This window comes from Phyllostomus hastatus, unplaced genomic scaffold, assembly GCF_019186645.2.
Source record: "Phyllostomus hastatus isolate PE091 unplaced genomic scaffold, TTU_PhHast_1.1 phas_scaffold_385, whole genome shotgun sequence".
In the NCBI taxonomy this organism is placed as follows: Eukaryota; Metazoa; Chordata; class Mammalia; order Chiroptera; family Phyllostomidae; genus Phyllostomus; species Phyllostomus hastatus.
The window spans coordinates 13,226,365-13,252,131 of NW_025334026.1; the positions used below are offsets into that span (position 1 = coordinate 13,226,365).

General features: G+C 44.6%; 1 protein-coding gene across 4 annotated transcripts in view; it reads right to left on the reverse strand.

The window, feature by feature from the left end:
- Positions 1–636: 636 nt before the first annotated feature.
- Positions 637–25,767, reverse strand: part of FKBP6 (FKBP prolyl isomerase family member 6 (inactive)) — a 33,236-nt gene continuing 8,105 nt past the window's right edge. For all 4 annotated transcript variants that reach the window (XM_045819585.1, XM_045819586.1, XM_045819587.1 and 1 more), the window contains 4 exons: positions 21,873–22,067; positions 21,641–21,750; positions 20,498–20,590; positions 637–1,100 (listed from right to left, as the gene is read on the reverse strand). In XM_045819585.1, the coding sequence (XP_045675541.1) occupies positions 1,088–1,100; positions 20,498–20,590; positions 21,641–21,750; positions 21,873–22,067 (411 nt within the window). In that variant the 3' untranslated portion in view covers positions 637–1,087. The remainder of the gene's footprint in view (positions 1,101–20,497; positions 20,591–21,640; positions 21,751–21,872; positions 22,068–25,767) is intronic.

Sequence of the window (25,767 nt, forward strand, 5' to 3'; positions counted from 1 at the left end):
ACTGGATTAGACCACCAAGGGGGTTGGGGTGAGACTGTGCAAAGGCAGTGAGAGAGTGGAGAGAGCCAGTGTAGGCAACGCCCTTGAAGGATGTTGGCCGGGAAGGGAAGACAAGGGTCAGGGAGGGTAAAGAGGGAGGACATGGCACTGATGAAAGGATCCGAGGGCAGCGTGGGTGTTGTGGGAGAGAGTGGGCAGTTCACCTGCTGATGGGAACACACGATGGGAGTGGATGGCAGGGGTGGAAGCAGAGCCGAGGAGGCTGTGCAGGCTGGCCCAGGGCAAGGGCATGCAGCAGAGGGGAGGCACAGAGGCCGCCCTGCCAGGAGTCAGGCCGAAGCCCTGGGGTGCACAAGTGCAGGAAGACTGACTGGCACCAAGGTTTCCAATTAACTGTCTTGAAACAGCTCCCCACAGAAGGCAGCTGGTTTCAAGGGAACCTAAATTCAAATGCACAAGTATTTTATTATTAGGTAAATAGAAAAGAAATACTCTGGCTCTAAAAAGCCACGCAATAACCCCTCTTGCTGACCCGACTGGTCTAATGAATAGCTGTCCCTCACCCCACCTACTGACTTTACAAGTTTAGTTGAATTCACACAATTAAATGTATACTGGATCTTGCAAGGACAAGGAAGTATTTTATTTATTTACAACAAAAACATTTGTAACATAATTCTCCCTCTTCAAAACAGAGAGCCCTATAAAATGCACACAGCGATCTCTATTTGTATTTACCCAGGGCCATTAAGCAGTTGGAAGGAGGGTTGGGACTGGGAGAAAAGCCAAGGACTAATTCCATTAAAGAAAAAAAAAAGAAAAACTGCCTTAAAAGGAATAGCATTTTTCTACTTGTCAGTAGAGACACTTCCCCCTACTACGTGTATGAAAATGTGAAACAGAAAACAGCACCTGTGAAAACACAGTTCAGCAGCGTCAGAGATGAGGCAATGCCCAGAGCTGTGGAATCCCAGCCTCTCTTCCAAGCAGGCCACTGTGACACAGGGCGCCCAGGGAGCTCTTTCTCCCCCCAACTCCCACCAGTACCAAGGGAGAACTCCAGCAGCCTCACTTCTCTTGCTTGCAGTTAGTTGAAGAATCTAGGAAACACACACAGTAGTTAGAAACACAATGGGACTCAGTCCTCCCAGAGCAGAGCAATTGCAATCTGAAGGTGCAGCCCGAGGACACAGGCAAGCATTACAGGGGGCCAAAGGCAGTCTGAGTTCTGCAGTGACAACACTAGAAGGGAACTGGGGACAGATGCCATCACTGTACAGCCCCTACTGGATGGGTTCTGGGAAATCATCACCAATTAATATGGTGGCTTTGAAACTTCAAATCAAAAAACAGTTTCAACTGCAAGAACAGTTGCAGAAAGAACAGAAAAGACCCTACAATTATGCACTTTGACTTCATTTTTCAGATGAGACCCTGAAATAAGTGACTAATTTTTAAAAATATTTTATTCATTTATTTTTAGAGGGAGAAAGAGAGAAACATCAATGTGTGGTTGCCTCTTGCATGCCTCCTACTGGGGACCTGGCCCACAACACAGGTATGTGCCCTGACTGGGAATCGAACCAGCGATCCTTTGCTTCACAGGCCAGCACTCAACCCACTGAGCCACACCAACCAGAGCAGTGACTAACTTCTGAATGCAGACAGAGCTTTATTTATTAGTCTTTCTCAACTGTTCCACAGGAAGACTTGACTTCCTTAACCATTTAAATATGAAAAACACCCCCAAAGAGCCAAACATGTAAGCAGCTGCTTTTCAGTGGGCTACTACAAACAGCTGTGACAAATACTGGGGCAGCACAAGCCACTCAGGATGTAACCAGGTGGGAAGACTGGACAAACCTGTCACGGGCGGCTCCATGCACAACTGGCATCTTACCACACAGACAGACAACACGCCCATGCTGACGGCAGAGAGTGTGGTAGTTTATCTAAAGTCTTCTAGGCCCCGCTACGTCCTGTTTTGTGATTCTCGGTGAGTTGCACGTCCTGTTTCCTCATCTAGAAAATGTGTGCATGTCCTTCACGGTGCTGTTACAAGACCAGTGTGACTGTTATTTGAGGAGGGTACATCATGGAAGCTTTGTAAGGACCTCTTGGTAGTTCTGCAGCTACTGCCTGCTTACCACTCCTCTTGCCCAGTTCCTCTGGCGCCCGGTGCTGGGCAGAGCACCAGGTAAAATGCCGACACGCAAAGGGTGCTGGCTGGCTGGGCCTCCCCAGCACTGGTGGACTGGTGTGGGCAGTGGTCTGGGCCATCCCAGGGGCTTGGGGTCTAAGCAGGAATACTTCCTTCATCCCCTTCCTGCAGAACAGCTCCTGGGGTAAGGGAGGAACTTGCCCTGTGACATTCCCTGCTCCCCACCCACTGGGCAGCGGCAGTAGCAGGTGGGCACAGGCACCGTGCAGGGCGGGCAATGCTTCCTCCTCAAGTCATCCATCGCGCTTCCCATTTAAATCTAGTGTGAAGAATGCTTTCTCGTGTGCCTCTAAATACAATGGTACTCTGCTGAGGAAGCCTTTGTGGGCTGGCCTTTATAACAAATTATAAAAAAATCCGGCACTAGTGAAATTCATCTTACAAATCTTAAAGTCACTACCCATATGGAACTCTTTTTAGTGGGAAAAAGAGATGAATATACAAAAAAAAAACATGTTACGAAGAAAAACAAATCAGCTATGGGGACACGGAATGACATAGATTTGTTTCAAGTAAAGTAGCTGGGAAGAACCTCTCTGAGGAGAAGACACCTCAGTAGACTGAGCTCTGCGAAAGATCAGAAGGGCTTACCAGGCTACAGAAATATTGAGGCAAGGGCTAAGTCAGGAACATGGCCAGAGTGTGTGAGAGACTGCATGGAAACCAGCGTGGCTGAGGGGACCAGGAAGAAAGGTATGAAATGACACTGGAGCAACAGCAAGGGGTCAAATCACACAGGGCCACCGAGGCATCAAGAAAGAGCTTAGGTTATACTCAAGAGTGCAATGGAAGCCACTGGAGATTCTCAACAGAGAAATGACTTAAAAAAAGATTTTATTTATTTTTAGAGAGAGGGGAAGGGAGGGAAAAAAGAGAGGGAGAGAAACATCAATGTGTGGTTGCCTCTCACACATCCCCTACTGGGGACCTGGCCTGCAATCCAGGCATGTGCCCTGACTGGGAATCGAACCAGTGACCCTGTGGTTCACAGGCCGACACTTAATCCACTGAGCCACACCAGCCAGGGCAAGAAATGACTTTTTAAAACAAGATTTTTTTCTGGCTGCTTTGTGAACAAGAGGCTACAGGGGCATAAAAACAGTGGCAGTGAAAGCAGCCCCTTTAACCCGGGCAGGTTCATGGACTGCTCTGCCCAAAACTCTAAGTCATGATGCTGTGCCAGCTTCCCAGTCCAGGCTTTTGGAAGCTGGCACCTCACTTCCATTTGTTTACAAACCCAAGTTGCCACGTAAGTTCAACTATTCTAAGACCTCCACACTAGAGAGGCCATGCGTAGGCTCCAGTAGACAGTCTGTTCATGTGCCTGACTAGAATGAGGGCCACCCAGACACTGAAGTGGGAAGTGTTTCCTGTGTTCTGTTGGGCATCTGAAAGAGAAGGGGATGCGGGCACAACCACACAGAATGTGTGAGGGTAGAAATGTCAGAGACACCTTCCTGGCCAAACCCAAGCAAACCCATGGAGAAACAATGTGCTGGCAATCACTTCACGCTGACCTCTGATGCAGTCATACTGAGAAATGTCCAGCCTTGGGGCCAAAACCAATCTGATGTTCCCTCTGCTCCCTTGCAACCGCTGTCCAACATGAGTTCCAACAGGACTTGCAATGTCCAGGTGCAGAACCTACTGTGAACCGAGTCAGAGCTCAAGCCACAGAGTCCTGTTGTGGAAGGTGTGGAATAACCATGCTACTACTGATGGGATTCAATATTCTTCTACTCATGACAACTTTTTGTACACAAACATGCAATACTCATTCTATCATTGAAGTGAAGAATGAATTGATTTACCCTATATAAATTTTTAACCTTTGACTTCTGGCCAAGATGGAGGCATAGGTGGACGCACTGTGCCTCCTCGCACAACCAAGATAGGGACAGCAACAATTTAGAAACAGAATAACAACCAGAACTGACAGAAAATTGGTCTGAATGGAAGTCGGACAACCAGGAAGTTGAAATAGATCTGCTTATCCAGACCGGTAGGAGGGGTGGAGTTGGGCAGCCGGCATGGGTCTTGGCGAGGAGAGCAGAGTGTGTTGGGACCGGGTGCATAAGGCATCCGGGGCACGCAAGACCACAGCAGGTGGATCCTGAGTGCACAAGAGGCAGCTGGCAGACCCCGGCTGAGGGGTGGCCAGACCCAGTGAGGAGGCGAGTGTGAAGCAAAGCACTGCGTGCAACCCAGGATCACAGCGCTGGGAAATAGAGCCTCAGGGCACTGATTGAGGAAACCTGTGGGAGTTGAGGCGCACGGAGACACCCAGCCTCACAGGAGAGGTCCTTGGAGGGTCCCACAGCATGCACAAGCCCACCCACATATTGATTAATAGCATAATCAATAAAATATGTTAAAAAAATTTTTTAGCCCTGGCTGGTGTGGCTCAGTGGATTGAGCCCCAACCTGCAAACCAAAAGGTCGAGGGTTCAACTCCCAGTCAGGGCACATGCCTGGCTTGTGGGCCAATGTTTCTCTCCCTCTTTCTCCCTCCCTTCCCTTCTCTCTAAAAATAAATAAAATCTTTTAAAAAAATTTTTTTTAACCTTTGTTCAGGGTATAATATGTGTTAAGTCAGTAAACAGAAGATTTCAACATAAATGTTTAGACATTTGAATAAAAGTTAGATCCCTATTTCAAATTAAGGATGTAAATAAACTGCTGAGAGCTTAAAAATCTAAACATAAAAACATAAAACTATAAAAGTACCAGAAGGAAACAAGGCACTGTGGTCAGCTAGGGAGGAGAAATGCAAATCGCTGGGTGGCCCTTCCCCCCAGCGGGATGGCTGTGCTCTGGCCCCCTTGGCCCCTCTCCACCAAGCTCTTGGGCTCCCCTTCTTTGCTCTCTTCCCAAGTCCAAAAGTCCCCCCAAACTCTTCCCCCTCAAGCATCAAGCAACCTGAGGAAAACAAAAAATCACTGCTAACCTATGATGAAGAACAAATTTGGTTCCCTTTTGCCTCAAATTTTCCTACTCGGTTTAAAGGTCTTTCATTACAAAATGTGCCATCAACACATTTCCTTAGGGAAGGAACTGTGCTTTTGTGTAAGAGGAACTCTGCCGCTCTCCCGAAGCACCCAATTAAAGATGCATACTCTTTCTATTCCTGCCTCATCAAAGAGTCAGTATTGTCAACTGGAATGCTGGGTCAAGGGTTAAAAATAAAAGCTTATCTTTCTGACAGGAAGGCATCTAATAACAATCATTCTTCATGAAAGTCTTTAGTAAGAAAATTTCCTTAACATGATAAAAATGAATTTATCTCCATCAAAAGTCAGCATCACACTTAACAGTGTGACAGTGGCAGTTCCTGTACCGCCATCAAAGGCACAGGTGCTCAGTCATCACCACTATTTGACATGTGATCACACGGGCTCTGAGTAAATTGCGAGAGATTAAATGATGGGAGGAGGAGGTAAATTTCCCATTACTTGTACATGATAACCACTGTGTCTGTCCAGGGAAGCAACTGACATAACCAATGTACTTTACTAATGTAACCTCACTGACACAACTATCAGAAACTAAAACATTCAGAAAGGTGCTCTGTCATAGAGAAACAACCAGCGATTCACAGAAAGAACACCTGACTCTGTAAGGGTGTGAAAGATGACCGATCAGGGACACGGTAATTCTAGTAATGAGATTCTGTTTCAGATACACTGAACAGGCAAAGACTGAAACGTCTAACAGTACAATGATGGCAAAGCAGAGAATGAGATCTCTGACACTAGCAAAGGAGATGTAAATCGGTACAGCCACTTCAGAGATCAATTTGGCAACACCTACTTCAGTTATATACATATCACCACTCAGTGACATGACATTTAAGTAAAATCACAGAAAATTCAGGTGTGGCAGTAACAACTATATCACCTCCTATCTCTACATCACTGTTAAGGATGCATATTATGATGCCCTCCTAGGATGGACTGCTACTCAATCATTTTTTAAAAATGAGGTAGTTCTTTGTGTACTGACTTAGAAAATACCCCAGATATATTAAAACATAGTACAAAATACATAATTTCATTTATGGGTAACATGACATATACACTCACATTCTCAAATATTCATCAAAAAAACCTTTTAGGAAGGACACACATGAAATGTTAACAGTGGCTGTCACCTCAGGAAGTGGGCTTGGGGACTGGGAGCGTTCACTTTTACCTTGCTTGGTTGAAGCATAAGTGTGTAGCATTTTACTTTTTAAAAAATCTTGCACATAGCAATTTCATAGTTTAAACTGAAAGACTGACGCAGAGTTGCAGGGAGAGGGAGAGGACGCAGGGCAGCAGAGCGCTGACGACGACGGTCAAAGATGGGTAATGAGTACAAGGGCGGACCGTCACGCTGTCCTGCCGTGGGGCTGGTTTAGAAAGGCTCGCATTAAAAGTTTAGTAATAGCCAAGTGAGAAAAGAAAAACTGTTTCAATCTAGTCTGTGTCCCACAAAATGACTTTAGAAATAAACCCTGTTAACATTCACTCAGCTGCCTTCCCAGGAAGGCAGATGGGCAGAGATAACCTCCAAGATCAGACACTGGAATTTTATAAGGTTCAGTTAGTTGAACTTTCAAACTGAAACTAATAAAAAATAATACATTAGCGTAGGTGAAAATGTATCAAAATAGAAAAGGTTTGCACTTCATTTTGAAAATCCAACAGTCTTAGCACACTGAAGTGCAAAGACAGGGGAAAGAAAGCTGTCATGCTTTCACAGCTCATGGAAAGATAAGCCCGAGACCTACAAAGACAAAAGCAGTCAGACTTAGGCAGGGAACACAGACAAAGGTCCGACAGGGCAGATGCCAGCTGAATATATTAATACTAAACAAGCTGCTTCCAATGAGAGCAAACCCTGGCCTGGGGAAAAGGCACAGTCAATGTGAAATTGAAACTCAAGCAATGATATGATCAATGTCTGCAATAATGAGCAGTAATCAAAGAAGAGTGTGAAAATGTAACAGAGAAGACAGAGAAGTGATGTAATCCTGGAACCATGAGCCGGAGGCAGCAGAGCTCAGGATGTTTATGTTGGAAATCCGAGGACAAAGAACTGAGAATCAGGGCAGGGTAAGCAGAGTTCCCACGGCATCGTGTACCAGCCCTGCCTGGCCTCGCAGCCCCATCCTACAGCCCCTTCCTCCAGTCCTGCCACAGTGAACCCGAGCGAATTCTCAGATCTGTTCCAGGAATAGTGGGTTTTAACCTTTTACGGTCATACAGCCCTTTGGAGTAACTCACAAATATTGTACATGAAAGCAGAGATTCATAGACCCTTCCCAAAGCATTTAACTGGTTCCCTTTCTCAAAATGCATTATTCAAACAGAAGAACCTAGTCTGAGTATCTCTCATAATTCCAACTGAGGGAGAAGAATTCTAGGAGCCCTAGCCCATTTGCACTCTATGATGTGACGTTCTGGCCACCCACCAGTCAGCTGGGTCCTCTGTCTGATCTGGTCCTCCATCCTGTTCCTCCCACTCCTGCCAGGCTGCTGTTCGAAGCTGACTCTCACTCGCGAGTCTCTCCCTTCACCTGCCTCTTTCCAGCTAGGCCCTGGTTCTCTGGTGGCCTGCTCCACACTGACTTAACCTCCCTGTGCTTCGCCTCTCTACCTCCTCTCACTGTTGGCATGTGTCAGGCATTACATGGTAGTGTTCCCTACGTGCTGGGGACATACATCAAGCTCTCTGAGTGGTCCCTGAAACTACCTCTTTCTAGGCTGAAAGTAAACAGAGCACGGCGGGCCACCACCCCTACTAGCGGGTAGGCAGGACCCACAGCACAGCCTTTCTGCACTTCCGCTGATGACAACTGTCAACTTATGTAGTTGCCACAGTGCCACAGCCAAGGCAGCAGGAAATGCATATAGTCGAAGAGGGGTTAAAAGTGCCCCCCACCTGCCACCCTATTTCAAAGCGAGGTTTACATTATTTAATATGTTTCTAGTTACATCCAACCATGCCTTTTCTTCTGATAAAAACACCTTGATAAAGTAGCCTGCATTATTTTGGTCCACACATTAGCTATGTCTGTATCACTCGAGAGTTGATTAGAAACATAAATTCTTAGGCCGCCGCTGAATCGGAATTTCTGGGGAGAGACGGTGGAAGCTGTGTTCTAACAAGCCCTCCCGGGGGTTCTGATGAGGCTGAGACTCCAGCAGCACTGCCTTACGCTCCCTGTTTCTGACTTCCTGCTCACTGCTCACCCAGGGCAGTCTTGTCTCTGTTCCCACTGTTCTACTGTTGTCAACAGGTCACCATGAGATGCATGTTAGCAAGTTCAATGAGTATTATTCAGACCTCATCTTTCAAATCCCTGGTACAGCTAGATTCAACACTGCTGGTTATCTTTGAAATTTGACCCTGTAGAGGTTCTTTACTTCTTCTCGTGTCAGAGACCCCACTCGGGAAGCTGATGGCAGCCATGAAATCTGTATATACACACACCTCTTCAGGGGTTCCAGGATACCTGATACCCACCATGAACTCCCAGTTAAACCCCCTATTCCACCTTTCTGGTTTTCATAGCGGCTCATTCTCCTGGTTCTTGACCTCTTTCTACAGTTCCATGTTGGCGTTCCCATGGTCCCCGCGCCTCCCCGCCCCCGCCTACTGTCTTCCTCTTTCTGCGCCTCCTCCTGGGTGACTTCACTCACATCCCTGGATGCCACTGCCCTCCATATACTCATGGCTGCTACATGATCTCCAAACGGGCCTGTTCTCCGACCCTCAGACTCATATCTAACTGTCCGCTAGTCACTTCCACTTAGATGTCCTGTAGGCATCTGAAATTCTCAAGCCCAAAACTTAAAATACCTGCCCCAAACCTCTGTCAGTTGGAAATACCTCCATGGACGCAGCTATCAAATCTAGAAATCTGGGGATTATTCTCGATTCTTTTCCCCATCCCAATCCCAAATTGCACGGTCCTGCCATCTCAAACAGTCCCTGAGTTTTCCCCTCCTTTCCCCTTGCCCCACACCTGTGTTCAGCTCTCATCTATTGGATGTGATGGTCTCCTGGTTCCAGTCCTTTCCCTTTTTACCCAATTATTTTTCCAGTCACCAGAAGGCATTTTATGAGAGAGAAAATATTCCATAGAGGGTTGTTATGATTATCTTATTTGGAACAGAAAGGGTAAGTGGAGAACATTTAAAATGTATGGTTCTGAGTACTCTCTAATTAAAGAGATGTTTATGATAGAATGATGGACCCACCCAGGGTTGGTCATGTTGTAATTCCTGGAACCTGTGACTATGTTACCACACAGGGCAAGAGAGACTTTGTGATTAAACTAAGGATCTTGAGATGGTAGGTTATCCTGCATTATTTAGGTGGGCCCAATGCACTCAGAAGGGTCTTTATAAGAGGAAGGCAGGAGGGTCAGAGAAAGGGAAAAATGATGTCAGGAGCACACGGAAGGGAGGAATTGAGAAATACTGGAGGCAGGAGAGCAGAGGGGAATCTGAAGATGCTATCTGCTGGCTTTAAAAATGGAGGAAGGAAGGGGCCACTAGCCACAGAATGCAAGCAACCTCTCGGGCTATTTATTACTGCAGCAATAGGACTGGTACAAAGGGGTTTGCTTACATTCACACCTATTGATTCAGCTCACCCATATGTCAGGACATCAAAAAGAATTACAAAACAAAGGCCTGCATCTGTCTCTCACAGCCTTTTCTGTTCAAACCGGGACAAAGACCACTGTAGGTGCTGTCACAGTAACAGGGAAGATCAGTCACCCCTGTGAACACACACCTGCCCTCTGTGCCAGAGATAATTTCTGCTCACACCTATTTGCTCCCTTTGCCTAAGAGATCTGAAAACCTTCCTCTGGGTTCTTGAAACTTTTAGGCTCATCACAGCTCATTTCAGCTTCATCCTAGGTCTACAAACTCTCTGGCAGAACCATAATGAGCAGTCAGGAAGATCTGGCTAAGACTCCTTATCTTTTCCCTCGTGTGCCTCAAGGCACTAAGGCACTCACCTGCTGTTAATTACTCATTGCTCAGGCTTGCTTTCTTCACCATTTGCCTGTTCCCTATTTACCTAAATCATTGTCTGGGATTACATATGCTTGGAGGCAGGGTTTATGAGCCTAATTATCAACCCAAGAAATTAAAAGCAGACTAAGAAAACATCTATGGAACTTAGGAAAATGCACAGCAACCTGAAAGATCTGGTCATTTTATCCTAGGGATGATGAAATGGAAGCCCAGAGGGGTTAAATGACTTGGTTAAAGTCACAGCTAGAGAGCTAAGACCGGGAAGACAAATTTCCCATATTTCAACCCTTTAATAAATGGTAAAAAGCACTTCAATAATCACTGATTTTGAAACTTAGAGAAAGGAACCTAGTTATGTCCTGAAATTTAATTATGTAGGCCCTCACTGACAGCTCACCCACAAAGAACACAGAATCCACCAACATAAACCTTTGTAGGAAGCAGGTCTGAAGCTCACTGTGGCTGCCAAGTGAGAATGCAGGGAGAGGAGAATGGGCCAAAGAAACTCTACCAGGGGAAATGCTTTCCTAGGAAGGGGTATGATGAAAAAATGCCAACCGAAAGTACAGTTATTTATAGTCACACAACAAAGGGATGACTTCAATGACACCTCCTGAGCTGGGAGAAAAGGCATTTCACAAATATCCAGATCAAGAGACTGTTCCAAAAGTTTGCCTGGAAAACAACATGGCCTTCATCTGACAACGAGAGAATGTCTGCCTGGCCTACTTACCCTTGAGAAAATACACCACCATTTTGAGGCTGAAAAAAAAAAGTGAAGATGCAAGGAAAGAAAATCAGAAGAATAATATAAAAATGAAAAGATACAATTAAGTTATTTGTGTAGGACTCAGATGAGTCTAACTGGAGGCATAAAATATCTTTATAGAGTCAATAGCCAATCTAAGAGTTTCTTCTTTATCTCTTTGGGAAGAATAGGATCAAACAGATTCTACATCTAGGTCCAGTCACATACAATGAGAGATGATGATCTGCTTCCCTCGAGTTTCCTGGCAACTGACCAGCTGGGCGCTGAAACAGGAAGGCTGTTTGGAACACAGGAACTCCTGACCCCAGAGGACACCTCCAGGCTCGGTACTGGCACCATCCTCTGCGGGGCTGCTGCTGCAGCGTTCACCTCGGGCCAACTCTTTGAACCAGGGCTAAACCCCTGAATCTCAACTATAGGAGTGTGCGCTCCACAGCCTGGCCTTTACTCCCCCTCAGCCTCCTGGGAGCTGTTTTGACTTCCCAGAAAACATTTTTTAAAAGTCTGTTAAGATACTCTTTCCTGAGGTTGGCCAAGCAATATGGCTCAATCCTCTTAATGTTATATAGCCCAAAGGCTTCAGCTTCTCTTACGCTGGAAAGCAGAGAAGAGAGAGTAAATTCTAAACTATCCGAGAGAGGGATAAAAACCCATGGCCACCCAAGGGGTAACACTCTGAAGACAGTAGATGAACATATTTAAAGCTGCAGATATCAGCTGGAGTTTAAATTTCAAACCAAATGAAAATGGTCAGTTGTTTACACAATGGCATAAACACCTCCACAGTAAAAGGGTCTAATTCTCTGAGCTTTTATTCCGTCCCCCGATCTGTAAAATAGAAATTATTTCTTCTTCAAAGGAATATTGGGGAGATTAAACAGGTTTATGGACATCATGAAGCATGTGCTACAGACATGGAATGCTGCTCAGACTCCAGGAGAACTGTTGGGAACCGTGTACCCTGAGCATTCCTGTGCGCTCATTTGGAACCACCTGTTTACTCCCATAGATCAAAATTAATCATAATGTGAATTCCAGAGACCATACACAAAACAGAGACATGTGTAGCTATAGAAATACTCAAAACTAAACAACTGGAAGAAAAATTTTAAACTTAAGTAACGGACATTTAGTTTACCTTCGCATAGAAAAGGGTTCTTATAAATCAACAAGATCCAATACAAGAGTGAGCAGCGGATATCAATACATAATGTGGATGGCCAGCAAATATTCAAAGAGATGCTCATCTTCACTAGAAACTGGGGAAATACAGATTGAAATGATATAGCACTTGTATCCACTATTTTGGGGAACAGTAATCCACCTGAGGAAAATTTGGAAAGCTGGTGTAAGAGTCGGTACTCAGTGCAAAGTTCCTTCTTTCTGGTATTTAAGGATCCCGAAGTATTTTAGATGGTTGCCATCTGCTCAGCCCTTTCATTCTTAAATGTGAATAGGCAACCGAGAAACACCAACCATTTGTGGAAGTCTGTGGCATGGGAAAGAGAAAGGTCAAACAAAGCAAATAAACCCCCAAAAATACACATTTCAGGGAATGAATGAAAATGTGCAAGAATGGTCCTTTCTTTTAGAGGTACACAGGGAAATACTTGTAGATGAAATGATATACTTACTGGGATTTGCTTCAAATTAATCCAGCAGTGCTAGGGGTGGGGGAGGAAATGGGTGGGGTCGCAGATGAAAGCACTGGCTTTACGCTGATAATTGTTAAGGCTAAATATTGAGTACATGAGGGAATCATTATACTATCCTCTATTTGTATAAGTTTGAGATATTTTTATTATACACAGAAGAGGGAAAGAGTGGCATATTACAAAAAAGGAAAATTTAAAAAGAACTCATGGATTCAAATATTTGATTGCTGCAATGAAAAAAAGCCAATGGAAGAATTAAAAAATAAAGTTCATTACCAGGGATCAGGGTGATGGGGAGAGAACATTTTCAAGAGACATAAAGAATATACAAAATCCGTGTAGGAGGCCTGGCATCCAACCAACAGGAGGTCCCATAACAAAAGGAAAGAGAAAAAAGAAGGGAAGAGTGTCATTAAAGAAATATTACAGAAGAATTACTTAGCTCTTAAGAACCTGAGCCTCTAGAATTGAGGTGCCTATCTAAAGGACTTGAGTATCTGGGGGTACCTTAACATGTTACTGTGAAATTTTAGATGAATCAAGAATTAAGATATAGCCCTGGCTGTTGTGGCTCAGTGGATTGAGCGCCAGCCTGCAAACTGAAACATTACCGGTTTGATACCCAGTCAGGGCACATGCCTGGGTTGTGGGCCAGGTCTCCAGTAGGGGGCATGTGAGAGGCAACCAGTCAATGTTTCTCTCACACATTGGTTTCTCTACCTCTCTTTCTCTCTCCTTGTCTCTCTCACTAACATGTGAATAAAATAAATAAATAAATAAATAAATAAATATTAAGATTCAAGACAGAAAGAAAAAAAAGAAACAGGTTTCTCAGAAGTGACCATCCAGTAAACAGTTTGTCCTCACACTTTTAACTAGCAACTGGAGTTGGTGATTATAAGTTCTAAAAGGGGACAGAAGTACTGATGGGAGAGAGGAGCTCTGGTGGGGGAGTGGAGGTGTGAGCAGGGAGGTGAAACATCTTAGCAGGAGACAGACTTTGAGGGGAGCTGTGAGGTGGGAGCTGTAAAGGAGAGGTGAGTTCCGAGTGGGCTGAAGATCTTCTTAGGGATGGGGACAGATCCTAACAAGGGCACAACTTTTAAGGGAGGGAATAGGTTCCAAGCAGGGAGAAGGTTCTTTACATTCATATATCACATCTATATATAAAACGACATATTCTTTTAAAAAAGATTTTATTTATTTATTATTAGAGAGAGGGGAAGGGAGAAGAAAGGGAGAGGAACATTGATGTGAGAGATTTATCAGTTGGTTACCTCTTGGAGGCCTCCAACTGGGGACCTGGCTGGCAACCCAGGCATGTGTCCTGACCAGGAATCGAACTAGCAACCTTCAGTTCACACACCAATGCTCAATTCACTGAGCTACACCAGCCAGAACTCTAACTACATATTATTAATCAAATGTGAATTGAACATATAAGGAGTTGGAAATTCTCTTACACATCCAATTTTTGGGTATTACTCAAAAATATCAGAACAAGGAAATAAACTAATAAAAGGGATCCAGAAAACAGTGGATTCAACCCAGGAGATAAAAGAAGTCCCAGGACAGCGGAACAGCACTGGGCTCCATCAGCCCTCTAACAAAGTGTCTGATTTGGTTTCTGCACAGCCGCTTCCACAGGCCCTACCCTGGCGGCTGCCTCAGCAACCTCTGGTAGCTTATAGTTTCTTCAAAGAGGATGCAGACTCCCATGCCCTTTGCCTGAGCTGTGGAGCCAAGACTCCCTCATTGGCGAGATTTGAAAGCTCGTTGCCCTTTTCCACAAAGAGAGGGCACTGATTGGGGTCAAGGGAGTTTTGCTTTGACCACAAATGCAGGTAAAGGGTGTGGCTCAGGCTCCTTTGAAGCCACCATGCCTCTGTTACCTCCGCACAGGAGGAGTGACACGGTGCAAAGAAGTGCGGATGTGCTTGGCCCCTGAGGGTTCAGTCTGTTCCTTCCCGGGCCACTGTGGTCTGAGCATTGCGAATGACGCCATGGTGAAGATGCCTGGAGCGCTGCCAGCCAAACTGAGGAAGTCTGGTAGTGGTTCTACCATGGTGAGGGCATGGTGAGGGCAGCTGTAGCACGAGGGCTACAATGAGGGTAAAGAAAGGGCAGCGGCCTCCCTGGGCAGTGCGCTGGATGGAAGGCAGGGAGGGATGAAGGACTGCTGAGGAGGGGTGAGCAGGGCGTGCTGATCTCTGATGTGAGGTGAGTGATGTAAGTGGGAGTGACACTCAGCCCTCTGCCCCTCCCAGGGAAGCAAAGCAAAGATTTAAAGTAAGTTGGTTTACCAGTGTTCCTTCCAAGGAGACATATATTTTTAATAAATAATAGTTGCAATGAAAAAAAAAAAGAAGTCCCAGAATGGCAGCTGTACATCGGGCCTGGAGGACAATCTGTGTAGACTGTTACACAAATATGAAGATTTCCAAGAGGGAGATCCCCAAGAAGAAAGATTCAGACTACATAGTACCACAGAGTTTTTAAAGGGATCAAGGCAAAAAGATCAAGAAAAAAATGCAATTAGAAATTGAAGGAAAAAAGTAAAAGCACAACATAATAAAAAAAGCACAGCGTTGGCTTTCAGATAGCAATATTCTCATTATACTGTACACCGTGGAGTACCCGAAAATACTGTCTTTAGCTTATGAAATCAGAAACACCAATATGAGTGTAATTTTTCATTATAATAATCTAACAGAGGGTCTAAAAGTAGTAATAGAACTATGAAATGAGGAAAGAGATGGAACTATATCATATTAGAGCAGGAAGTCAACAGATACATATCCAAAACTGAAAGAAATCAAGAGATGGCAACACGAACAGTGTATCTGACTACACGGAATGAGAGAACTAGCTACATGGAAGAGACCCCAGGAGATGCAGAAGTTAACACTGATTTCTTCTGACGAACCCCTTTATATTGACTGTTTGTTCAACTTGGTGGCCCTCGGCCAGGCTGCCAGGGTCGGAATCCCTGACTCTCACTCACTAGCTTTGTAACATTGGCAAGCTACTTAGCTTCTTCATGTCTAATTCATCATCTATAAAATGGAGATAATATCTGGATCACAGAGAGATTATATTAAAAACAATCCACATGAAACATGTAAAAGCCTGGCATATAATAAAATAGGTTTAATAAATGTTTGGATAAAAATACATTAAAATGAAACGAATAAATGATAAGAAATGCTATCAAATAATCTAGAACATAAAATATGATAAACTGAGAGGAAAATCGTTACAACTCTGCCTAGGGAAGATGACCACATGTGGGTGAGCCGCCCACCAATCAGCCTTGTGAACTCGCCCAAGCTGTGCCTTCTCCTCCAGGAAGATTTCCGTCACTCCTGCTGCACAGTAACCATCCCTGGTGTTTTTATTCTGTGTAACTCCTTATTCTGCATGCTCTCCACTCTGAGCCACCTCTTTCCACTAGCACATGACTAACACACACCACTTAAAGCTTCTCCTCTCCAGAATAAATAGCTTTAGTTCCTTCCACCATCACCCACAGGTCATCTTGTGTGCCCGCTGGCATTATGGTCAGCCTCTACCAGCTAAGTTCTCATGTGCCACCTGAGTTATTTGACTGAAAGCACCCTCCATCCATCCCAGATGGCAGGCCTCATGCTCCTGTGTCCTTTCCATTTCTGCCAGTGTGTCTACCTTCAGGTTCATTGCCTGTCAGGCATCATCTACCTACCAGGCCGGCAGCTCCAATGCGCCCTCCATCATGCCCATCAGCCCCTCCTTACATGAGCCCATCAGACCATCTTGGCTCCGATCACATCTCCCCTTCCTCTGATGCTACACAACACAGCCCACACTCCTCCAAAGACGACTGAAATGCCAGGACAATGCCTGGTCCACAACTGACCTCACTGCTGAATTCCTTGTCTTCTCTGTTCACACCCCTCCCCACTCCTCCCTCCCTGTGCCCAGTGCTGCCCTTCGAAGCTTCAGGATGAGTTCAGCAAAGCTTTTCTCTGATCAGGATGTTTCCCTCATGGCACTCTTGTATGCTGTGATTCAACTGACTGCCCCATCCTCCCGTCAGAGCGCCACCCCTGCAGACCAGCACTGCGGGAGCAGGACTGGATTTCTCTTCATGTGCTGCTCAGCGCCTACCACAGTACCGGAAACCATCAGCTCTCAAAAGGTGCTTGGGGAAGCGGTGAGTAATGAAGGGAGGCTGTCGGTGGTGGTGCAGTGGGACCCTCCTCTTTCCTCATTCAGAATGCTGTTTTCATTGGCAGCCATTCCTACATTTGGTACGTTCTGAACCAGTAGACAACATCTTTGCTCTTGAGCAGAACCACGTCTCTGCCACTTCCTGTCTTTGTATGGTTTTTCTGATACTGAATACAGGGCTTCATACTCCATCGCCACTAGAAGTGCTCTGAGGATGGAAGCTGTCACCTTCTGCAAGTTTGCAAATGCCTGGTGGTAAAACGTTAGATTTGGAAGGCCCAGAAAGGTCATCTAATTTCACAAGTCTCTTTTTCACCTGCAAGGGGCCCTAGGTCTGCTCAGACAGACCCTAACAGGAAATGTACCGGCAACCAAGATGACTCACACAGTAGAAAAGCTTGACCTGGGAACAGATGCTTCCCACAAGGCCATCCTCAAAAAGCAATCAAAAGTGGCACTCTTCTGTGTGTGGTCCCATGTTGGAAGAGCTTAATGCCACTTATGGTAGGACAATTAGTAATTCATATCAAGCCAAGTTTTATCTTCCTATTATGTCCACTTGCTGAAAACCACAGAATAAAGTCACCTGTTGTATGTCAACCATTTAAACAGTTGGGAATAGCTATGGCGCTCACTTCACATCTCTTTTCCAGACACAAAGTATGGTGAGGGCCTCGCATACTAGTGTGCTAGGATAAGGAGCACGTAACTCAAACTCTAACCAAAGAATACAATCAATGATATGGAAACAGAATTAAGAAAAATGTCAGAACACTCTTCTAAATGTTTCCAATCGTGACGGCATCCATTACAAAAACTCTTTGGTGCCCCTGGTGAAATCGCTACCACCATGTATGGAGCTATGGGAGCTTTTAACCAAGTAGGTAGTTAGAAACTGTCCATTTACGAAAGTCTGAATATAGTATATCTGAGCACAGGAATACTGCTTCCACTACACCGCAAACCACAGGGAAAGCAGTTCCAAAGCAGCTTATCAAATATTAGCTTGGGGTTTGCTATAAGCCTTTAGGTCTTCTGATGTACGTGAGTAAAACCATTGACCTCCATCTTGCCTTTCCAGATTATCCCCAAGAATACTCTCATCCAGAGGTATGTGTGTTTGCCATGCCCTCTGAAAAGCCAAATTAATGAAAAAGGCGGTGTGGCAGAACTATGGATGCATTTGCTTTTCCCACCGTTGAGCTCCTGGCAGCAGGAGCTGCAAGAGATTCCTAATTCACCAAACTAGCAAATGACCCACTGCTCTGTCATAACAAGACTAAAGGTCACAACTCCGCAGAACAGGGAGTGGTTGTAATGGCTCAATGCCCTTTGACGGGCCTCTTCCCGGTTGCCCATTTTCTCTACCTCCTGCTTTTGGGGAACAGTAGCCTTCATACTCGGAACAATCACTGCTCCTCTAGTTCCTAATACGTGGTGCTAGGAAGGGGTGCCACTCATGGGACTCCACACTCCCCAGACCAGGCCAGAGTCCTGCCTTAGAGTTTTTCAAACTGGAGCTATGGCTGGTACAGGACGAGGAGGGAGATGTGGCATAGGGCAGAGCCTTCTCTCAAATATAAAGGCTAGGCAAATGGGTGCCGGGGCATTTCTTATAGTGGAAGAGTAATAAAGCAGCAGTGAGACAGAGACCCCAAGGCCCTGAGATCTGCAGGTACCTGAGCACTGGTTGTTCAGCTTCTCCTTTGATTCAGTGAGCTGCCCCAGATCCCTTCTGCAAATCTGTCTTTTAGCTGACGTTAGACAAAGATGTCTAACTGGCACCAGCAGCAGTCCTGACAGCCAATACAGGAGCCAGCCTGGAGGGTATGGTTTCAAAGTGACTGGCCTAGCATTTCGGCTATTTTACACTTGATCCAACCAACATTTACTGAGCGCTAATTATGTGCCAGGCGTGGTTCCAGATGCCAGAAAATACAAAGATGAAAAAGGCATGGACTTTGATCTCAAAGAATTCAGGTTCCTACAGTCAAAGGCTTGGAACACTCATCCCATCAGAAGTAAGTGTCTAACATCTTAGAAGATGAGATGAAGACAAGTAAGGAGTATCTAACATCTGAGAAGAATACATTTTGAATGGTCATCTTTAGTTAAAACTAGGTTGTTGAAAGAACCTAAAAACCTGGACATTTTAAGTGACTAACTCAGCATAAGCACAACAGAAGAAAAAGGGGAACATGAAGAACACCAAAGACACACAAAAGCCAAAATACGTTACAGCAGCAACAGCACAGGAGCGCGACAATCTCGGCCACTTCAGACTCCATCATAGCTCTTGCTGTGATAAGACAAACACTCACAATTTAGAAATGATGGGAAAACATCTAAAGATCACTAGGCTCCAAAAACCTGACAGACTGAGAAAGCTGAGGCAGAGGATGGAAAGGGAACTGGTTGCCCTGATGGGTTTTCCAGGGTCTGTTTCCAGGATGGACCCTGGGAGAACTGGATATTCACTGAACAGCAGGATTTACCAGGTCACAGTCTAAAATGCCTGGCAAAGAGCCACCAGGCCTCTAATTGTACTGGACATTAATAGCTGCCAAATACGTCCTCTGGCTCACATCTCAGTTCAAATACTTCAATGTCCCTGAAAGATCCGAAGGCCCGGGTCACAGGGTCAGGGTCAGTGATGAAGGCAACATTTACTTCTGATACCGACAGGTTGTTTCTGACAGGCTGGACAGCAGCGGTTTGTAGATCACCTGCGAAAATGTCTGGGATGAATAGGCCTTTTCACTGCCTTCCTCTCTCAAGCCTCTTTTGTAGAGGGATGTAGGTAGCAACAAAGGAGAGATTTATCACCAGGAGCCCATTGGGCAGCTGTTTTCTTGTTGTCCCTTGTTTAACTTCTCTCAAGAGAGCAGAGTTATCTACCCGGCTAAGCAGGTGTTTAGGCAGGTGATTTTGTTTCCATTAATTTTCTTAAGTCATAGCAAACCAGACTAGAGGGTTATCTCCCGTGCTCATGGGAAACCTTAACCCTGTGCCTGCCAGATCACAGGGTGTGTGCTGTGGGACGATGACATGTCTGCTCTCTCAGCTCTAGAATCATCAAATCTCTAATCCCACCAGTAAGCACAACTTGAGAGTCACTGCCCATCCCTGCCCCTTGGCATCTGAATTTTGTCTTCTTTAATAATGTGTTAGGTATAAAGTGACAGTGGAGGCCTTCAGGAGAAACCAGGTAAGAGAAGTATTGCTGTTCATTTCAAAGCTCAGATAAACCATCCCATTAATGATTATCACAGTTTCATGTTCCAAGCTACTGTGAGGGAGAGGTTAACATAAAATATGAAAAAAAAAAATTTTGTTTTCACTTTAAAGCCTAAAGCTTTGTAAACCTCTAAATTTACCCAGAAGCTCTGGATGGACTTTCCAATCTTTTCTACAACCTCCTCTATGACCACAGTGTGCATTCTGCACTAGACTTGTGTCATTAGCATCAATGTGAATTTTCCTACTCCCCCGCTCCATCCTCAACTGTACACAACTAGTACCCGCTGGTGGGCCAAGGAGAGCCGCCGCATTCTTACATATGCCTGACAAAATCCTGAAGCCTTTGGTGCTTTAGTCCTTTGATTACCTTGAATTTTCTCCTACTGTGGATCCATTATCATAAGGAGCGAACATTCGATGGCACATTTCTTTCTCTTTATCCGTGTAGTCCCTGTAACAGCTGTAAAGGGAAATGTATGGCAGTCAGGACCTGTCTTTGCAGGAGGTGACATCTGGTGGCTGGAATTCTCCACTCTGGTCCGCTGAATCAGCAGAGGGTGGAAGTGCTGCTGGAGAGGTAGGGGGACAGGGGAGGTTCCCACGAGCTGTTAAAGAAGCCCTTGGACAAGAGCCCGTTTCTGAAAAGACGGCAGCCTGAACGTCAGGAGCCACTGTCAGTGAGGCTGCCAGGTGGAGTCTTGCCGAATGACACCTCACACTCAGGAGCCACTAGCTTATCTTGATATTTTCTTGCTAAAGAATCGTTAGATTCCAGAGTTTCTACATTTAACCTGACAGGATACTTATAAATAAAAGGCTCGAAATACCACAGCTGGATCCAAATATAAGAGGTGTGCCTACTCCAGGCTTTTTTAACATCAAGAAAGTTTTAACTAAGCAATTTGGATTGAATGTTTAATGTTAACAGAAGTAGAGAAATTCACCAACACAGAAGAATAAAGGAAAATCATAAAACCATGGGTATATTATGGGATGATGGAATTATGAGTGATTTCTATTTATATGTTGATATTTTCAAAGTTTCCTACAACGGACACGAAACTTCTATAATCATAAAAAGTTATATTTCTGAAAGACTGATACAAGTATATATATCACTTGGGTAATCAGACCTGAAAGATCCATTTCAGATCAAACCAGTCACCTTTCTGCAGTCAGTTGAGAAGAGTGGTTCTGTGTTGGTAGCAAGTAGAAACAGTACCTGAAGAACAATCCCTTTTGAAAAATTACATCAGCCCTCCTCTTTAGCTTGCTTTCAGGGGCAGGGTGAAATAAAGAGGTGGGAAATGACCAGACAGGTGTAGTTTGGAGGTTTGTCCCACTCCCGCACTGGGAGCTGGTTTACGGTACTGAGCACTTCACAAAACTAGCTCTAGGGGGTGCTGCCTCATAACACGTGCTCAACAACATACCCAGGTGCAGAGACCAGAACTGTAGGTGCATCACACATCTCTTCCTCTGTTTGCAGGAGTGCAAACACAGGCCTCACCTGGCCAGTTTCTTCAGCTCGTTATTGATGTCATGATTGAAAGGCTGTTCCTTTTGGGCTCGGACTAGAAAATCCCGGGCCTTCTGATACTCAGTCATGATGAGACAGGCCTGTCCAAGGATGGAATTTTAAAAGCATACTTAGGAAAGAGCATTTTTTGTAGCGCCCAAGTTCAACACCACTGCCACCTTTTCTTAGGTGTCTGTTCCCAAGTCACTGTCTACCAACTCACCTGTCCACACCGGAAGAGGGCTTTAGCATTCTTTTGGTCAATAATCAGAGCCTGTTCTCCATAGTGCAGGGCCCTAGTGGGTTGTTCCAGCTTCAGGTACGTAAAGGAGAGGTTAAGGAGAACAAGCAGCTTGGCAGCTTCCACCAGGTGCTGCTCTTCAGCGGGTGCTGAGCGCCGGCGGAGAAGCAACAAGGCCTGTGGAGAGGAAAGACAGGTTGTCAAGAGGACTGACATAATCTTACATACAGAAAACCCTAGGAATATATACACACAAGCCAAAAAAACCCTCTTAGAGCTAAAATATTAGTTCAGCAAAGTTTCAAGACACAAGATCAACATATGAGTTAGCTATATTTCTATACTCTACCAATAAACAACCCAACTTACAGTATCATTAAAAAAATAAGTAGCAATAACTTTAAAGTGAAAGTCTTGTACAATGAAAACTACAAAACATTGTTGGAAGAATTAAAGAAGACTTAAGGAAATGGAAAGGCAACTCATCTTCATGGATCAGAAGACTTAACGTAGGTAAGATGGCAATACTCCCAACTGACCTACAGATTCATGCAGCCACATCAAAATCTCAGCAGCTTTTTTCTTTCTTTTTTTTTCTTACAGAAATGGTCAAGCTGATCCAAAAATTCACATAAAAATTTGAGGGACCCTGAATAGCAAAACGATATTGAAAAGAAAAGGTGGAAGACTCATCTTTCTAATGTCAAATTTCAAATTGAAATTAGAAGGACATTCTAATTTCAAAACTTATTACAAAGCTATAGTAACCAAGCCAGTGTGGTATTAGCATAGGATAGACATCATACAGATCAATGCAATATAGAACTGATGGTGCCAACTGAAAGTTCAGAAAAACAAACCTATACATCGTAATCAATGGATTTTCAACAGGGTGCCAGCACCATTCAATGGAGAAAGAGTGGCCATTTCAATAAGTGGTGCTGAGATGACTGGACACCAACATGTGAAAGAATGAAGTTGGACTCCTACCTCATACTAGGCACAAAAATGAACTCAAATGGATCACAGACCTAAACGTAGGAACTACACTGGAAGACTCTTGGAAGAAAATATAGATGTAAATCCTTGTAACCTTAGATCAGACAGTGGTTTCTTAGACATGACACCAAAAGAATAACCAAAGAATAAATATCATCAGAGCTTTTTGATGGATATTTATCAAAATTATCCATCAAAGATGTCATCAAAATTAAAAACTTTTGTGCTTCCAAGGACATTACTCAAAAAGTGCATGAAGAGAATGAGGAGGCTGGCTGATGTTTCAGAGAAATCGCTCTCATCATCGGTCACTGGGCAAAGCTGACAGCACACACAGCTCACTGCTGTTACCATCTATGCCTGCAAATGATGTATTTTGTACTTTGAATAAAAAGACAGTTGTACATCCCTGAAAAGATAAAAAGAGTAAAATAGCCCAGATTGGAAGAAAACATCTGCAAATCATATCTGATAAAGGTTTAGTATCCAAGAATATATAAAGAACAATAAAAAAGACAACCTAATTAAAAAACGAGCCAAGAATTGAATAGACATTTCTCCAGAGAAAATATACAAATGGCCGATAAGCACATGAAAGATGTCCAACATCATTAGTCATCAGGGAAATGCAAATAGAAATCACAGTGAGATGCCTCTGCACACCCACGAGGAAGGCTACATTTGTGCTGGACCGCAGGGTGTGGGGTATGGGTATGGGGTTTCTTCTGGGGGTGATGATGTGTTCTGGAATTAGACAGTGGTGACAGTGGCACAGCCCTGTGAATATATTAAAGATCAATGGACTATACCCTTCACAAGTGTGAATTGAATGGTATATGAATTATATCACAGCAATAGTAAGGGCAAAAGTGATGAAGGCAAAACCTGAGCAGTGTCAGTGTGACTGACAGAGAAGGTTCCACTGGAACATGCTGGCAGAACGAAGAGCTGGATAATGTGTCAGCGAAGACGGCATTTTAGGCAGAAAGCCACGAGCTTTGTTTTCCCTTTTCTAATTCCTAGTCATTCATTACACACGTTTCTGTCTACTGCCCTCACACCTTCTAAATTGATTTAGGTTTCACACCACCAACCTGGGGCTCTCACCTCAACTCTGGTCCCATATCTAACTTTGTCACCTAGACCCAGTCTCCTACGTGCGATCTTTACCTGGCGATTCTCATGAGTAATCAAAACTGAAGTTAACAAATCTCTTCTTTCCTGGCCATTCTTGTTTTAAATATTTCTCAGACCAGAAGGCTTGATATAATAATACTCTTTGTTTCCTTCATCACTTAAATATAAAACTTCAAGTTTAACAGTTCAGTTTTTGAAAGTATAATATTTCTAGAACTTTTTATTTGTACAACTCACATCTTCTTAAACATATTCCTGAATCCCTGAAACAGGATTAGCTGCAAAAGGCCTAGCACAGCGCCCAACATGGAACACATACTCAGTAAGGAAGGCCTGTCCCTTCGACATGTGCTGCGTACACGGTGTTCAACAACCAGCTCACTTGGCAGGAGGAGCCCTCTAGTGTTTATCTACTCCTGTGATGTAGCTATTCCCACCATGGCTGATTCAAGTTTGCAAAAATTCCTGAGAACTTTGTAACGGGCTCTTGTGAGCTCTAGCACACCCTTACCTGTGTACTGCTAACCACTGCCTCTTCTCCAAATATTACTTTTATCAACTCACTCTTCCCCCGTGGATCCCCCTGTTCTCTTCCTCATTTATACACATCTATATACATTTAAGCATCTTCCTGAACCCGATTCCTTCTCTCTGTTTCTCTATTTTTCAAATGTAGCGTGTGTTTTAGACCAGGCATCCACCAACTGACCCGAGTAGTCTCTATTTGCTTCTGTATCTTTGCTCATTCTTTTCTCTTGTCCAGAGTTAACTTCTTCCCCTCGATTTTCTCTGGAAAATCGAGAAAAGATTCATCCCTCTAGACTCAGCTGAAGTATCATTTCTTCCAAGAGGCCAATACCAGATATTCTAACCTATCATAATATTCCTCTTCCCTGAAAAGCTACAATACTAGCTTCAGTGTCCCACCACAAGGCTGAGTGAAGACGGAAAACACAGTGGTGCTAATAAATGCTGCTACTCTAAACACTGAGACGATTTCTAAGAGAAACAGGTATGCGAAGCTCCTGGCTGAGTGAGGATGACTTCACACACCGCCTGCTCTCCTGCCCTAAGTAGCAGAAAGGCAGAGTCCAACAAGAACAAAGAACAGGGAGAGGATCAGTGAGAAATCCAATGTGTCCAGAATGGGTTTCAGTGTTGTGACTGACTTGGCAGAGAGGAGTACCAATATACAAGGGGCTGGTCTGCGGTTCAGAGCCCTGAGGGCCCTGGGAACTGGAATTAAAACTAGGAATCAGAGCCATCGGAGCCAGAAGTGGGGCTGGATAGTGGAGGACACACTGACCGTTCCCTCCCACTCTCTGTCCCGATGGGCCCAGATGCTCACACCTTCCCACTACCTCAGGAATCGGTAGTGTCTATTTTCTAGAGAAATGGAACCGAAGAGGCTCTCAATTCAGCATACAGAGCAGAGGGCAGGAAGAAGGTATAATGGTAACAGGAATATTAGAGGACAGTCTCAATAATAGCCAGTGACACCTTCTGTCCTGTTTCCCTGTTCCACTCTCAGGACACTGGTAGCTAGGCATTTACCCGGGGCAGGAGACAGAGAACTGAATGTCCCCAGAGCAAGCACCTGTATGCTGGTAGGTGGGACTCTATCTGATCACAGTGCAGCCTGACCCATCAAGGACTTCGAGTTTCCAATCAGCTTTTCATGCCTCTTTCAAATCCTGATGGCCAGCCAAAGGTCACCAAACATTTGGGGAAAGGCTCTGTG